Source organism: Ranitomeya variabilis, chromosome 1, assembly GCF_051348905.1.
Source record: "Ranitomeya variabilis isolate aRanVar5 chromosome 1, aRanVar5.hap1, whole genome shotgun sequence".
NCBI classification, from domain to species: domain Eukaryota; kingdom Metazoa; phylum Chordata; class Amphibia; order Anura; family Dendrobatidae; genus Ranitomeya; species Ranitomeya variabilis.
In genome coordinates, this window is record NC_135232.1 from 1,131,927,677 (window position 1) to 1,131,944,255 (window position 16,579).

Consider the following 16,579-nt stretch of genomic DNA (forward strand, 5'->3'; position numbering starts at 1 on the left):
ACTGTATCTATATATATATATGTCTAAGGGTTTTTCTGTCTGTCTGTCCTGGAAATCCCGCGTCTCTGATTGGTCGAGGCCGCCTGGGCCTCGACCAATCAGCGACAGGCACAGTATCGACGTAGATGTCATAATGGTTGCCATGGCGACGATGATGTCATAAAGGTTGCCTCGACCAATCAGCAACGGGCACAGTCTGCCGCGAATTCTGGAATCATCATTGTCCATATACTACGGGGACATGCATATTCTAGAATACCCGATGCGTTAGTGCCCACATAGTAAATAGCACAGCCACGTAGTACATTGCACAGCCACTTTGTATACTGCACAGCCACGTAGTATATAGCACAGCCACGTAGTATATAGCACAGCCACGTAGTATACAGCACAGCCCACGGAGCATGTAGCACAGCCCACGGAGTATATAGCACAGCCCACGGAGTATATAGCACAGCCACGTAGTATATAGCACAGCCCACGGAGTGTATAACAGCCCACATCTATACATATAATTGTCTAAGGGTTTTTCTGTCTGTCCTGGAAATCCCGCGTCCTGGAGGCCGCCTGGGCCTCGACCAATCAGCGACGGGCACAGTATCGACGTAGATGTCATAATGGTTGCCATGGCGACGATGATGTCATAAAGGTTGCCTCGACCAATCAGCGACGGGCACAGTCTGCCGCGAATTCTGGAATCATCATTGTCCATATACTACGGGGACATGCATATTCTAGAATACCCGATGCATTAGAATCGGGCCACAATCTAGTATATATATATATATATATATATATATATATATATATATATATATATATATATATATATATATATATATATATATAGACTGTATATAGGTTTTTACAAACATTTGAGGCCACGGATCCATTCAATGTCCATTTTGCAAGCCGGCAAGATAATCTCGCCGTACGGATGCCATACGGATGACACACGGATAATTTTTGGAGAAAAAAAAAAAATCGCATCCTCGCATTGAATACGGATCACTGTTCAGGAAGTTTTCTGCGTATCTCGGCCATCAAAAACGGATCGTATTTTTATACGTTGTGTGTGACTCTGGCCTAAGAGCAAGAATCTGCTGTAACTACAAGTGCAGGGAGATGTGAAAGAGGGACAAAGTTTGCGCCGCGCAATGTGGCAAATTTTAGGCCACGCCTCTGACCACACCCATTCATAATTAGTCACACCCATATCCACGTCCCAACCACACCCATTTAGCACTGCTGATCACACTGTTTCATATACAATAATTATAAACAAAAAAATATGGCCACACAGTGCTCCATACTGTATAATGACCGCACGATGCTCCATATTGTATAATGGCCACACATGATGCTCCATACTGTATAATGACCGCACATGATGCTCCATACTGTATAATAGCCCCACATGATGCTCCATACTGTATAATGACCACACATGATGATCCTTACTGTAAAATGGCCCCACATGATGCTCCATACTGTATAATGGCCGCACGTGATGCTCCATACTGTATAATGGCCACACGTGATGCTCCATACTGTATAATGACCGCACGTGATGCTCCATACTGTATAATGACCGCACATGATGCTCCATACTGTATAATGACTGTACATGATGCTCCATACTGTATAATGGCCCCACATGATGCTCCATACTGTATAATGGCCCCACATGATGCTCCATACTGTATAATGACCCCACATGATGCTCCATACTGTATAATGACCGCACATGATGCTCCATACTGTATAATGGCCCCACATGATGCTCCATACTGTATGACTGCACATGATGCTCCATACTGTATAATGACTGCACATGATGCTCCATACTGTATGACTGTACATGATGCTCCATACTGTATAATGACCGCACATGATGCTCCATACTGTATAATGGCCCCACATGATGCTCCATACTGTATGACTGCACATGATGCTCCATACTGTATAATGACTGCACATGATGCTCCATACTGTATAATGACTGCACATGATGCTCCATACTGTATGACTGTACATGATGCTCCATACTGTATACTGACTGCACATAATGCTCCATAATGTATAATGGCTGCACATTATGCTCCATTCTGTATATTGGCTGCACATGATGCTCCATACTGTATAATGGCCCCACATGATGCTCCATACTGTATGACCTCACATGATGCTCCATACTGTATAATGACTGCACATGATGCTCCATACTGTATAATGGCCCCACATGATGCTCCATACTGTATAATGACCCCACATGATGCTCCATACTGTATAATGACCGCACATGATGCTCCATACTGTATAATGGCCCCACATGATGCTCCATACTGTATAATGACCACACATGATGCTCCATACTGTATATTGGCCGCACATACTTCGTACCGCATAATGGCCACTAATAGCTACTCCTACACACGCGGATGTGCTCCGTACACACGCGGCTCCGCTCCGTACACACGCGGCTCCGCTCCGTACACCTCGTACACACGCGGCTCCGCTCCGTACACCTCGTACACACGCGGCTCCGCTCCGTACACCTCGTACACACGCGGCTCCGCTCCGTACACCTCGTACACACGGCTCCGCTCCACACACCTCGTACACATTCAGCTCCGCTCCATACACCTCATACACACACGGCTCCGCTCCATACATCTCGTACACACATGGCTCCGCTCCGTACACCTTGTACACACACGGCTCCGCTTCATACACACACGGCTCCACTCCGTACACCTCGTACACACACGGCTCCACTCCATACACCTCGTACACACACGGCTCTGCTCCGTACACACACGCCTCTGCTTCGTACACACACGGCTCCGCTCCGTACACCTCGTACACACACGGCTCCGCTTCGTACACCTCGTACACACACGACTCTGCTCCATACACCACGTACACACACGGCTTCGCTCCGTACACCTCGTACACACACGGCTCCCAGGCGGCCTCGACCAATCAGAGACGCGGGATTTCCAGGACAGACAGAAAAACCCTTAGACAATTATATATATAGACTAGATTGTGGCCCGATTCTAATGCATCGGGTATTCTAGAATATGCATGTCCCCGTAGTATATGGACAATGATGATTCCAGAATTCGCGGCAGACTGTGCCCGTTGCTGATTGGTCGAGGCAACCTTTATGACATCATCGTCGCCATGGCAACCATTATGACATCTACGTCGATACTGTGCCCGTCGCTGATTGGTCGAGGCCCAGGCGGCCTCGACCAATCAGACACGCGGGATTTCCAGGACAGACAGACAGAAAGACAGACGGAAAAACCCTTAGACAATTATATATATAGAATATAGATAATACTGCTCCTATGTACAAGAATATAACTACTTAAATACGGCCCCTATGTACAAGAATATAACTACTATAATACTGCCCCTATGTACAAGAATATAACTACTATAATACTGCCCCTATGTACAAGAATATAACTTCTATAATACTGCTCCTATGTACAAGAATATAACTACTATAATACTGCCCCTATATACAAGAATATAACTACTATAATACTGCCCCATATGTACAAGAATATAACTACTATAATACTGCCCCTATGTACAAGAATATAACTGCTATAATACTGCTCCTATGTACAAGAATATAACTACTATAATACTGCCCCTATATACAAGAATATAACTACTATAATACTGCCCCTATGAACAGGAATATAACTACTATAATACTACCCCTATGTATAAGAATATAACTACTATAATACTGCCCCCTATGAACAGGAATATAACTACTTAAATACTACTCCCATGTGCAAGAATATAACTACTATAATACGGCCCTTATGTACAAGAATATAACTACTATAATACGGTCCCTATGTACAAGAATATAACTACTATAATACTGCTCCTATGTACAGGAATATAACTACTATAATACTGCTCCTATATACAAGAATATAACTACTATAACACTGCCCCTACGTACAAGAATATAACTACTATAATACTGCTCCTACGTACAAGAATATAACTACTATAATACTGCTCCTATGTACAAGAATATAACTACTATAATACTGCTCCTATGTACAAGAATATAACTACTATAATACTGCCCCTATGTACAAGAATATAACTACTATAATACTGCCTCTATGTACAAGAATATAACTACTATAATACTGCTCCTATGTACAAGAATATAACTACTATAATACTGCTCCTATGTACAAGAATATAATTACTATAACACTACCCCTATGTACAGAATATAACTACTATAATACTGCTCCTATGTACAAGAATATAACTACTATAATACTGCCCCTATGTACAAGAATTTAACTACTATAATACTGCTCCTATGTACAAGAATATAACTACTATAATACTATGTACAAGAATATAACTACTATAATACTATGTACAAGAATATAACTTCTATAGTACTATGTACAAGAATATATCTACTATAATACTGCTCCTATGTACAAGAATATAACTACTATAATACTATGTACAAGAATATAACTACTATAATACTATGTACAAGAATATAACTACTATAATACTATGTACAAGAATATAACTACTATAGTACTGCCCCTATGTACAAGAATATAACTACTATAATACTGCCCCCTATGTACAAGAATATAACTACTATAATATTGCTCCTATGTACAAGAATATAACTACTATAATACTGCCCCTATGTACAAGAATATAACTACTATAACACTGCCCCTATGTACAAGAATATAACTACTATAATACTATGTACAAGAATATAACTACTATAGTACTGCCCCTATGTACAAGAATATAACTACTATAATATTGCTCCTATGTACAAGAATATAACTACTATAATACTGCTCCTATGTACAAGAATATAATTACTATAACACTACCCCTATGTACAGAATATAACTACTATAATACTGCTCCTATGTACAAGAATATAACTACTATAATACTGCCCCTATGTACAAGAATTTAACTACTATAATACTGCTCCTATGTACAAGAATATAACTACTATAATACTGCCTCTATGTACAAGAATATAACTACTATAATACTGCTCCTATGTACAAGAATATAACTACTATAATACTGCTCCTATGTACAAGAATATAATTACTATAACACTACCCCTATGTACAGAATATAACTACTATAATACTGCTCCTATGTACAAGAATATAACTACTATAATACTGCCCCTATGTACAAGAATTTAACTACTATAATACTGCTCCTATGTACAAGAATATAACTACTATAATACTATGTACAAGAATATAACTACTATAATACTATGTACAAGAATATAACTTCTATAGTACTATGTACAAGAATATATCTACTATAATACTGCTCCTATGTACAAGAATATAACTACTATAATACTGCCCCTATGTACAAGAATATAACTGCTATAATACTGCCCCTATGTACAAGAATATAACTACTATAATACTGCTCCTATGTACAAGAATATATCTACTATAATACTGCTCCTATGTACAAGAATATAACTACTATAATACTATGTACAAGAATATAACTACTATAATACTATGTACAAGAATATAACTACTATAATACTATGTACAAGAATATAACTACTATAGTACTGCCCCTATGTACAAGAATATAACTACTATAATACTGCCCCCTATGTACAAGAATATAACTACTATAATATTGCTCCTATGTACAAGAATATAACTACTATAATACTGCCCCTATGTACAAGAATATAACTACTATAACACTGCCCCTATGTACAAGAATATAACTACTATAACACTGCCCCTATGTACAAGAATATAACTACTATAACACTGCCCCTACGTACAAGAATATAACTACTATAATATTGCTCCTATGTACAAGAATATAACTACTATAATATTGCTCATATGTACAAGAATATAACTACTATAATATTGCTCCTATGTACAAGAATATAACTACTATAATACTGCCGTATGTACAAGAATATAACTACTATTATACTGCCCCTATGTAGAAGAATATAACTACTATAATACTGCCCCTATGTACAAGAATATAACTACTATAATACTGCCCCTATGTACAAGAATATAACTACTATAATACTGCCCCCTATGTACAAGAATATAACTACTATAATACTGTCCCTATGTACAAGAGAATAACTACTATAATACTGCCCCCTATGTACAAGAATATAACTACTATAATACTGTCCCTATGTACAAGAATATAACTACTATAATACTGCCCCCTATGTACAAGAATATAACTACTATAATACTGCCCCTATATACAAGAATATAACTACTATAATACTGCTCCTATGTACAAGAATATAACTACTATAATACTGCGCCCTATGTACAAGAATATAACTACTATAATACTGCTCCTATGTACAAGAATATAACTACTATAATACTGCCCTATGTACAAGAATATAACTACTATAATACTGCCCCTATGTACAAGAATATAACTACTATTATACTGCTCCTATGTACAAGAATATAACTACTATAATACTGCCCCTATGTACAAGAATATAACTACTATAATACTGCCCCTATGTACAAGAATATAACTACTATAATACTGCCCCCTATGTACAAGAATATAACTACTATAATACTGCTCCTATGTACAAGAATATAACTACTATAATACTGCCCCCTATGTACAAGAATATAACTACTGTAATACTGCTCCTATGTACAAGAATATAATAACTATAATACTGCTCCTATGTACACATAATTACTATAATACTGTTTCTTTGTACAGGATTAGTGCCATTATATTAGTGAATTATTCTGTATATTAGTCAGTAGCAGTAGTACTGTAGGGCGGAGGTGATGGTTACTCCAGTAGTAATTTTCAGTGCTCCTCTCCGTGTCCATCCTGAGTCTTCGGTTCTGTTCCTTTCTATCCCACAATGTGTTTGGTGTATTATATGCGGTTATGTGCAGCGACGTCCCCCCGGCCCCCTCTGTACTGCTTCTGATCATTACTATGGTGACCGGCGTCCGCAGCTCAGATGCTCGGAGTAGAGCATGCACACAGCCGGCGCTGACAACTCTTCGCTTTGAAGCTCAGCCTGGTGCCCCCCGCTGTGGACAGGATGACAGCAGAGTGCCAGCTAGTGGCGGAGAGCGCCCAATTAACTCCTTCCTTTCCCGATGTTCGTGAACAAATACACAGGAGCTGCACAAGACTCTACGACAAATACCTATAAATAATACACTCAGCTTTCCCAGAGTCCTGAATGGCAGATCCCCGTCTAGGTACTGTGCTCCCTGGTATGTGGGTAGTTCTGCCACCCAGGACCATTGCACAGCTAGTAATAGTATCAGGCGCTCCAGTTCGCGGCGTTCTGCAGCGCTGTCCATTCATCCTCCGCGTCTCCGTCAGTCCATCGTAATCTAATCACATCCCTAATTACAGCATTAGTTCTGCGCGCTCAGCGCCATGTAGGACGACGCTCATCGTGTCAGAACGAGACGCCGCGCTCACGCTTATTAGCTCACGCAGATTCGCTGTCTCCGCGCTCAGGAAGAAGAAAGCCCACCGAGGGCAGCAGACGAGCGCAGCGCCGACAACCGGAACAACGGGCTGCACATTTAGGGGACGCTCACCATTTACTGCTTGCCGTCAGTGAATAGCAACATGATTTATATTCAGAGGCTGAAAAACAAGGTAGTATCTGAGGGTCTTCAGAAAGGTGAAAAACAAAAAATAATCTCATGAAATAGTGCTCCCGTCCTGCTCCCAAAAGAGAAAGGAAGAGATTACATGAGGCCAGTGGGCGCGCTCGGCTCCCGAAGTGGCCGGCGGGCGCGCTCGGCTCCCAAAGTGGCCGGCGGGCGCGCTCGGCTCCCAAAGTGGCCGGCGGGCGCGCTCGGCTCCCAAAGTGGCCGGCGGGCGCGCTCGGCTCCCAAAGTGGCCGGCGGGCGCGCTCGGCTCCCAAAGTGGCCGGCGGGCGCGCTCGGCTCCCAAAGTGGCCGGCGGGCGCGCTCGGCTCCCAAAGTGGCCGGCGGGCGCGCTCGGCTCCCAAAGTGGCCGGCGGGCGCGCTCGGCTCCCAAAGTGGCCGGCGGGCGCGCTCGGCTCCCAAAGTGGCCGGCGGGCGCGCTCGGCTCCCAAAGTGGCCGGCGGGCGCGCTCGGCTCCCAAAGTGGCCGGCGGGCGCGCTCGGCTCCCAAAGTGGCCGGCGGGCGCGCTCGGCTCCCAAAGTGGCCGGCGGGCGCGCTCGGCTCCCAAAGTGGCCGGCGGGCGCGCTCGGCTCCCAAAGTGGCCGGCGGGCGCGCTCGGCTCCCAAAGTGGCCGGCGGGCGCGCTCGGCTCCCAAAGTGGCCGGCGGGCGCGCTCGGCTCCCAAAGTGGCCGGCGGGCGCGCTCGGCTCCCAAAGTGGCCGGCGGGCGCGCTCGGCTCCCAAAGTGGCCGGCGGGCGCGCTCGGCTCCCAAAGTGGCCGGCGGGCGCGCTCGGCTCCCAAAGTGGCCGGCGGGCGCGCTCGGCTCCCAAAGTGGCCGGCGGGCGCGCTCGGCTCCCAAAGTGGCCGGCGGGCGCGCTCGGCTCCCAAAGTGGCCGGCGGGCGCGCTCGGCTCCCAAAGTGGCCGGCGGGCGCGCTCGGCTCCCAAAGTGGCCGGCGGGCGCGCTCGGCTCCCAAAGTGGCCGGCGGGCGCGCTCGGCTCCCAAAGTGGCCGGCGGGCGCGCTCGGCTCCCAAAGTGGCCGGCGGGCGCGCTCGGCTCCCAAAGTGGCCGGCGGGCGCGCTCGGCTCCCAAAGTGGCCGGCGGGCGCGCTCGGCTCCCAAAGTGGCCGGCGGGCGCGCTCGGCTCCCAAAGTGGCCGGCGGGCGCGCTCGGCTCCCAAAGTGGCCGGCGGGCGCGCTCGGCTCCCAAAGTGGCCGGCGGGCGCGCTCGGCTCCCAAAGTGGCCGGCGGGCGCGCTCGGCTCCCAAAGTGGCCGGTGGGCGCGCTCGGCCTTCTTATCAAGGCTTTGGTCAAGAACAATAATCATTTCTTTCCAAATCAGGGCTGTTTGATATCTATAACAAACCTTTTTTATTTTTTTAACATTGCATTGAGAAAGCCCAAACCTGTTTTTTTTTTCCTTGCCGGTGATGTGGGCATTCGAGGGCTTTTTAAACTGTCCAAAATTTTATTTTTTTTTTTGTGGGGAAGGAATGTAAAGACCTATAATTATGGTGACTTTTTATTCTTAATACTTTCCTGCACAGTAAAAATATCCAGTGTATTTTATTCTACAGGTCGGTATGAAAAGAGCGATACCAAACACGGACAAATATATATACCGTATATATATTTTAAATTTTGCACATTTACAGTCTGTTTTAGCTGCAGGAAAAGGGGATTTTTGTGTCCCTGCTTCCCATAGAGACATCACTTTTTATATTTTTCCTCTGACATATGGTAGATAGTTGGGTCTTGTTTTTACCATTTTATTTACATTTTTCTTTTCTATAAAAAAAAACAAAACCGAAGACCCCCGAATCTTTGGGTACGGATTGTCATGATGGTGACAAAAGCACCAAATGGATTTGGTGAATCAAAAAAACCCAAAAACCTATGAATGAAATTTTTTTTATAATGAAACTTTTTAGGATTATATTTCACCCCCCTCACACTCAAGACAGGAACCAGCGATCACCTGTATAATACTTTGAACTAACGGACATTGGTTGGACCTGGGGGCCGTCGTCAACCATAATCACCCTATAAGGAGGAAGCAGGGGGCGACAGGAAGCCCCCTCTATCTCTATATGCCACAGCTGCTCTTCACTCTGGCAATTAAAGGGTTAAGCCGCTGGCAAGTGGCAACTCGGGCCTGTATATTTCAGATGCATTATGGGAGAAAATCAGAGATTATCTTGACAGGTGCATGTTGGTCATTAAGGGGTTAAGAGACCCTCTGTGGCCCCCCAAGTTATGCTATGACTTTGCTGAAAACCACCATTGAAATAGAGACCCTTCCCCCCGTCATCTCCTCTTCCTGCTAGTGAATGGAAACATTTGCATATTTCTACAGCCACGATTACTCCTCACAGCTGAGGGTTCGTTACAATTGTGTCCGGTCGGGATCCAAGCTTCTAGATGTGAATACGAGGGCTCGTGACCCCCAATAACGGAGTCTGTCGTGAAGGAAACACATCATTCTGCAAAGGAGCTGTATACACAAAAGTTCTAATATGTTATATATTACTTTATCGTGTACATAACACCAGAGGAGGGTGGTCCCGGAACGCATTGCCGGGGTCCCACAATGCACAGGCTCTTATGTAGCACTACAGGCTTTAATGGGAACTTGTCAGCAGGTACATAATGACAGTGTGTACAGATCCGAGTGAATGAATGCAAAACACTTAGAGGGGTTTTCCACTACTTAGAAAGAAAAAAAATCATATCCATTGGGGTCTGACATGCAGCAGCCCCCGACCAGTGTCCAGATATAGTCCGTGTATGGAGCCGATACAGCACAGCTCCACAACCATCTAGTGGCCGCTCTCAGTACTGCAGTCCAGCTCTATCTGTCTCACACAGAGCTGTGCACTGTACGTCCAGCCCCTGATCAGTAGGGGGGCTGGTGATGGACCCCCACCGATCTGATACTGATGAGCTAGTAGAGGAATCCATCTTTAAGGATTACATTCCCTGTGTAGCCATCTGTACCCTGTTGAACAAGAGGTGGACACGTGAGTGACTCCCGATTACACAGACCCCTTGCTCGTGATCAGTTCTCTGAGGAGGGAAACAATAAATCCATTACACCGACCCGTCCCTGCACACGTCTCCCTCGAAATCCCCCCATCATTACACTGTGCTGATATTCTCCCTATAAAACAAATAAAAAAACAAAATGACTGACCTATAACAGGAGGGATACAACATAGGTAGTATATAGTAATGGCTGCATACCGTACAGAGCGGGGGTCTGCCCCAATCACTGCCGGCTGGAGAGAAGGGTCTAGTCAGAAGACTCCTCTCCACCGATCAGTGCCGGGGATGGACAATAATGTCAGATCCCGGCTGCCGATGTCAGGAAGCTGCTCATCCCCTGATATAATCCCCCCCTCCTGTGAGCAGTTGGTAACATTTATAGCAGGGGGCTTCAGTGGTCTATAACATGACAGTCCACAAACACATAATACTGAACTGGAAATAGTCACACCCGTGCAGATTAATGCAACCCTTTGGTCCTCCGGTGGGCTGCTGCATAGCAGGCTACCCGTACTCTCCGGTGGGGTCCGTCTCTTGCAGTAGTGGGGCGGTTTCTTCGATTTGTGATGACGGTGTGACTGTCCCGCTTACTCTCCGGTATTTTCTGGCATAAGAGAAGCTGAGAACGGTGGCAGCCATGGAAGCCAAGGAGGCAAAGATAGCAAAGTAGTAACTCTCGCCCAGAGTCAAGGTGTTTGCAGGAGAGTTAATGAGCTGGAAGTGCACTTCATGATACAGGGCTACGTAGAGGTAGGTGCAGAGAGCCACGGCCGCAGCTGACGACAACACTGCAAGGGAAGGGGAAGGAGAATTAGGAACAGAACCTGAGACTGGACAGAGGGCCAACAAAACAGGAGCAGAGAAGTGAGCAACAGTGACACCAAGTGGACACACGGTGAACTGCAAGGGAAGGGGACGGATAATTAGGAACAGAACCTGAGACAGGGCCAACAAAACAGGAGCAGAGAAAGAATTAGGAACAGAACCTGAGACTGGACACAGGGTCAACAAAACAGGAGCAGAGAAGTGAGCAACAGTGACACCAGGTGGACACATGGTGAACTGCAATGGTCACAAACCTCCTAAGGGGAAAGGAGGCGAGGAAATAACCAGATGCCCCACACTAAGTCATGGGCTGCATGGCTCCTCCTGTGATTGTACATGTTGTGACACATTGTGCAACTTTTTAACCCCTTTTAGCCATGGCCAATTTTTTTGACTTTATGCTTTAGAATCTTCCTCCTCTTTTCCCAAGATCCATCATTTAATACTCATCCACACACCTCCATACGAGGCCTAAACGTGGTGTCAAGACACTGACCGTTGCAACAAAATGGTTAAACAGCAGTGATGGGAAATTGTGGAGGCAGGCGCTGGCTGTATAACACCTCCCGCATATGCCAGTGCCCGCTCCATACACCCTATGGTGGAAAGTGGGAAATTAAGTTTGTGTCTCTGTTCTTGACCAGTTTCCCCTTTATTACAAGTATTCAAAGGTTAAAAATCCATGAGACTGAATATTCCTCGCAGCTGAGGGTTTGCTACACTGATGTGCGGACCCCCGGACTGTTACACTGTCACTAACAGGAGAGAGATTTCCTCAATGCCGGGTGTATGTGTTACCTGTGCTCAGGTGCAGGGTGGGAGGCAGCAGAATCCCCACCAGTCTCCGGATTCCCATGTACTTCGTCCCAAGAAAGTCCAGCAGGAAGGCGGCCAGACCGAGGAGGATGCTGAGGTAGCAGCAGGTGGTCAGCAGGAGCAGGAGGTACAGGCCGCTCTCATGTAGGAGCCGGTGAGCGCCTAATAACGACCAGAGACAGGAGGGAAGGTCAGATATCGGGACGGACTGTGCACAGGCCCGGACCCTGCACAGGTAGGGATCTATGTCATCAATTCCCGAGGGGTATGTGCCCCCAAATCGTATACAGAAGATATAACATTGCTGCTGCAACAGAACGAGGGGCGGCCCGAGCCCCCCAAAAGGAAAGTCTGACTCCTGAGCCCCCCGATGTGCGGAGCCTCCAAGAGACAATACGCTGAGGTGAGGAACAAAGATTCAGATTGAAGGGGACTTCTGTAAAAATGTCTCACTTTACATCCCCTCCCCCAGCCTGCCCCTACAGAGGGATGACATCCCCCCAACCTGCCCCTACAGAGACGACATCCCCCCCAACCTGCCACTACAGAGAGAAGACATCCCCCAAGCCTGCCCCTACAGAGAGATGACATCCCCCCCAGCCTGCCCCTACAGAGAGATGACATCCCCCCCAGCCTGCCCCTACAGAGAGATGACATCCCCCCCAGCCTGCCCCTACAGAGGGATGACATCCCCCCCCAGCCTGCCCCTACAGAGACGACATCCCCCCCAGCCTGCCACTACAGAGACGACATCCCCCCCAGCCTGCCACTACAGAGACGACATCCCCCCAGCCTGCCCCTACAGAGACGACATCCCCCCAGCCTGCCCCTACAGAGGGATGACAAACCCCCCCCCAACCTGCCACTACAGAGAGAAGACATACCCCAAGCCTGTCCCTACAGAGAGATGACATCCCCCCCAGCCTGCCCCTAGAGGGATGACATCCCCCCCCAGCCTGCCCCTACAGAGGGATGACATCCCCCCCCCAACTTGCCCCTACAGAGACGACATCCCCCAAGCCTGCCCCTACTGAGAGATGACATCCCCCCCAGCCTGCCCCTACAGAGGGATGACATCCCCCCAGCCTGCCCCTACAGAGGGATGACATCCCCCCCAACCTGCCCCTACAGAGACGACATCCCCCCAGCCTGCCTCTACAGAGAGAGGACATCCCCCCCAGCCTGCCCCTACAGAGACGACATCCCCCCCAGCATGCCACTACAGAGACGACATCCCCCCAGCCTGCCCCTACAGAGAGATGACATCCCCCCAGCCTGCCCCTACAGAGAGATGACATCCCCCCAGCCTGCCCCTACAGAGAGATGACATCCCCCCAGCCTGCCCCTACAGAGACGACATCCCCCCAGCCTGCCCCTACAGAGACGACATCCCCCCCAGCCTGCCCCTACAGAGGGATGACATCCCCCCCAGCCTGCCCCTACAGAGGGATGACATCCCCCCCCAGCCTGCCCCTACAGAGGGATGACATCCCCCCCAGCCTGCCCCTACAGAGGGATGACATCCCCCCCAGCCTGCCCCTACAGAGGGATGACATCCCCCCCAGCCTGCCCCTACAGAGGGATGACATCCCCCCCAGCCTGCCCCTACAGAGGGATGACATCCCCCCCCAGCCTGCCCCTACAGAGGGATGACATCCCCCCCCAGCCTGCCCCTACAGAGGGATGCCTGCCCCTACAGAGGGATGACATACCCCCCAACCTGCCCATACAGAGACGACATCCCCCCAGCCTGCCTCTACAGAGAGAGGACATCCCCCCCCAGCCTGCCCCTACAGAGACGACATCCCCCCCAGCCTGCCACTACAGAGACGACATCCCCCCCAGCCTGCCACTACAGAGACGACATCCCCCCCAGCCTGCCACTACAGAGACGACATCCCCCCAGCCTGCCCCTACAGAGACGACATCCCCCCAGCCTGCCCCTACAGAGACGACATCCCCCCAGCCTGCCCCTACAGAGAGAAGACATCCCCCCCAGCCTGCCCCTACAGAGGGATGACATCCCCCCCAGCCTGCCCCTACAGAGGGATGACATCCCCCCCAGCCTGCCCCTACAGAGGGATGACATCCCCCCAGCCTGCCCCTACAGAGGGATGACATCCCCCCCCCCCAACTTGCCCCTACAGAGACGACATCCCCCAAGCCTGCCCCTACTGAGAGATGACATCCCCCCCAGCCTGCCCCTACAGAGAGATGACGTCCCCCCCAGCCTGCCCCTACAGAGGGATGACATCCCCCCAGCCTGCCCCTACAGAGGGATGACATCCCCCCCAACCTGCCCCTACAGAGACGACATCCCCCCAGCCTGCCTCTACAGAGAGAGGACATCCCCCCCAGCCTGCCCCTACAGAGACGACATCCCCCCCAGCATGCCACTACAGAGACGACATCCCCCCAGCCTGCCCCTACAGAGAGATGACATCCCCCCAGCCTGCCCCTACAGAGAGATGACATCCCCCCAGCCTGCCCCTACAGAGAGATGACATCCCCCCAGCCTGCCCCTACAGAGACGACATCCCCCCAGCCTGCCCCTACAGAGACGACATCCCCCCCAGCCTGCCCCTACAGAGGGATGACATCCCCCCCAGCCTGCCCCTACAGAGGGATGACATCCCCCCCCAGCCTGCCCCTACAGAGGGATGACATCCCCCCCAGCCTGCCCCTACAGAGGGATGACATCCCCCCCAGCCTGCCCCTACAGAGGGATGACATCCCCCCCAGCCTGCCCCTACAGAGGGATGACATCCCCCCCAGCCTGCCCCTACAGAGGGATGACATCCCCCCCCAGCCTGCCCCTACAGAGGGATGACATCCCCCCCCAGCCTGCCCCTACAGAGGGATGCCTGCCCCTACAGAGGGATGACATACCCCCCAACCTGCCCATACAGAGACGACATCCCCCCAGCCTGCCTCTACAGAGAGAGGACATCCCCCCCCAGCCTGCCCCTACAGAGACGACATCCCCCCCAGCCTGCCACTACAGAGACGACATCCCCCCCAGCCTGCCACTACAGAGACGACATCCCCCCCAGCCTGCCACTACAGAGACGACATCCCCCCAGCCTGCCCCTACAGAGACGACATCCCCCCAGCCTGCCCCTACAGAGACGACATCCCCCCAGCCTGCCCCTACAGAGAGAAGACATCCCCCCCAGCCTGCCCCTACAGAGGGATGACATCCCCCCCAGCCTGCCCCTACAGAGGGATGACATCCCCCCCAGCCTGCCCCTACAGAGGGATGACATCCCCCCAGCCTGCCCCTACAGAGGGATGACATCCCCCCCAGCCTGCCCCTACAGAGGGATGACATCCCCCCCAGCCTGCCCCTACAGAGGGATGACATCCCCCCCCCAGCCTGCCCCTACAGAGGGATGACATCCCCCCCAGCCTGCCCCTACAGAGGGATGACATCCCCCCCCAGCCTGCCCCTACAGAGGGATGACATCCCCCCCAGCCTGCCCCTACAGAGGGATGACAGTGATGGTGGCAGGTGCGCAGGGTCACGTGACTCCCGTTGTTGCTATGGTGATTCCTCCCCGTTCTCTTACCGGGCTCTGTCAGGTTGAAGCCGAGATGCAGGATGTAGGCGGCCCCGTACACGTAGCTCCGCTGCTCCACCTGCACCAGCAGCCAGCCGGGGTCCGACAGCGCAGTGCAGGCGCACACCAGGCCCAGGCCCTGCAGGAAAGCGGCCGCCAGACAGCGCTCCGACAGCCGGGAACCCGCAGACTGCACGGCCGCATCCTCCTCCTGCGCTCCGCGGCCCCGCAGCGACATCCTCCTCCCCCGCCGCTCACATCTCCACCGGCACTTCCGGGTACGTCACACCTACGACACACTGAGCAGCACGGGAATGACGTCATTGTCATGTGATCTGTCACGTGTGTGGGAGGAAACCGTGTGGTACTCAGACATGGCGGCGCATATAGTGTCTAACAGTAAAACAGCTCCCCCTAGTGGTGATCCTGTATATATCAGTCTGTGGTATAATACATGTAATTATTGTAGAGCTCCCCCTGGTGGTGGTTCTGTATATATCAGTCTGTGGTATAATACATGTAATTATTGTAGAGCTCCCCCTGGTGGTGGTTCTGTATATATCAGTCTGTGGTATAATACATGTAATTACTGTAGAGCTCCCCCTGG

General features: G+C 49.6%; 1 protein-coding gene across 1 annotated transcript; it reads right to left on the reverse strand.

Annotated features, from left to right (window-relative positions):
* Positions 1-9,358: 9,358 nt before the first annotated feature.
* On the reverse strand, positions 9,359-16,287 carry LOC143793385 (uncharacterized). The gene is made up of 3 exons (XM_077280304.1): positions 15,982-16,287; positions 12,395-12,574; positions 9,359-11,559 (listed from the first exon to the last, which is right to left on the reverse strand). The coding sequence occupies exons 1-3, from the start codon at positions 16,208-16,210 to the stop codon at positions 11,276-11,278; spliced, it is 693 nt and encodes a 230-aa protein (XP_077136419.1). The 5' UTR covers positions 16,211-16,287; the 3' UTR covers positions 9,359-11,275.
* Positions 16,288-16,579: the final 292 nt, after the last annotated feature.

Coding starts and splice junctions, on each gene's coding strand:
- LOC143793385 (XM_077280304.1), bottom strand. CDS start 16,210: ATGTCGCTGCGGGGCCGCGGAGCGCAGGAGGAGGATGCGGCCGTGCAG. Junction 12,575..15,981: donor CTTCAACCTGACAGAGCCCG/GTAAGAGAACGG, acceptor GGTCGTTATTAG/GCGCTCACCGGCTCCTACAT. Junction 11,560..12,394: donor CACCCTGCACCTGAGCACAG/GTAACACATACA, acceptor CTTCCCTTGCAG/TGTTGTCGTCAGCTGCGGCC.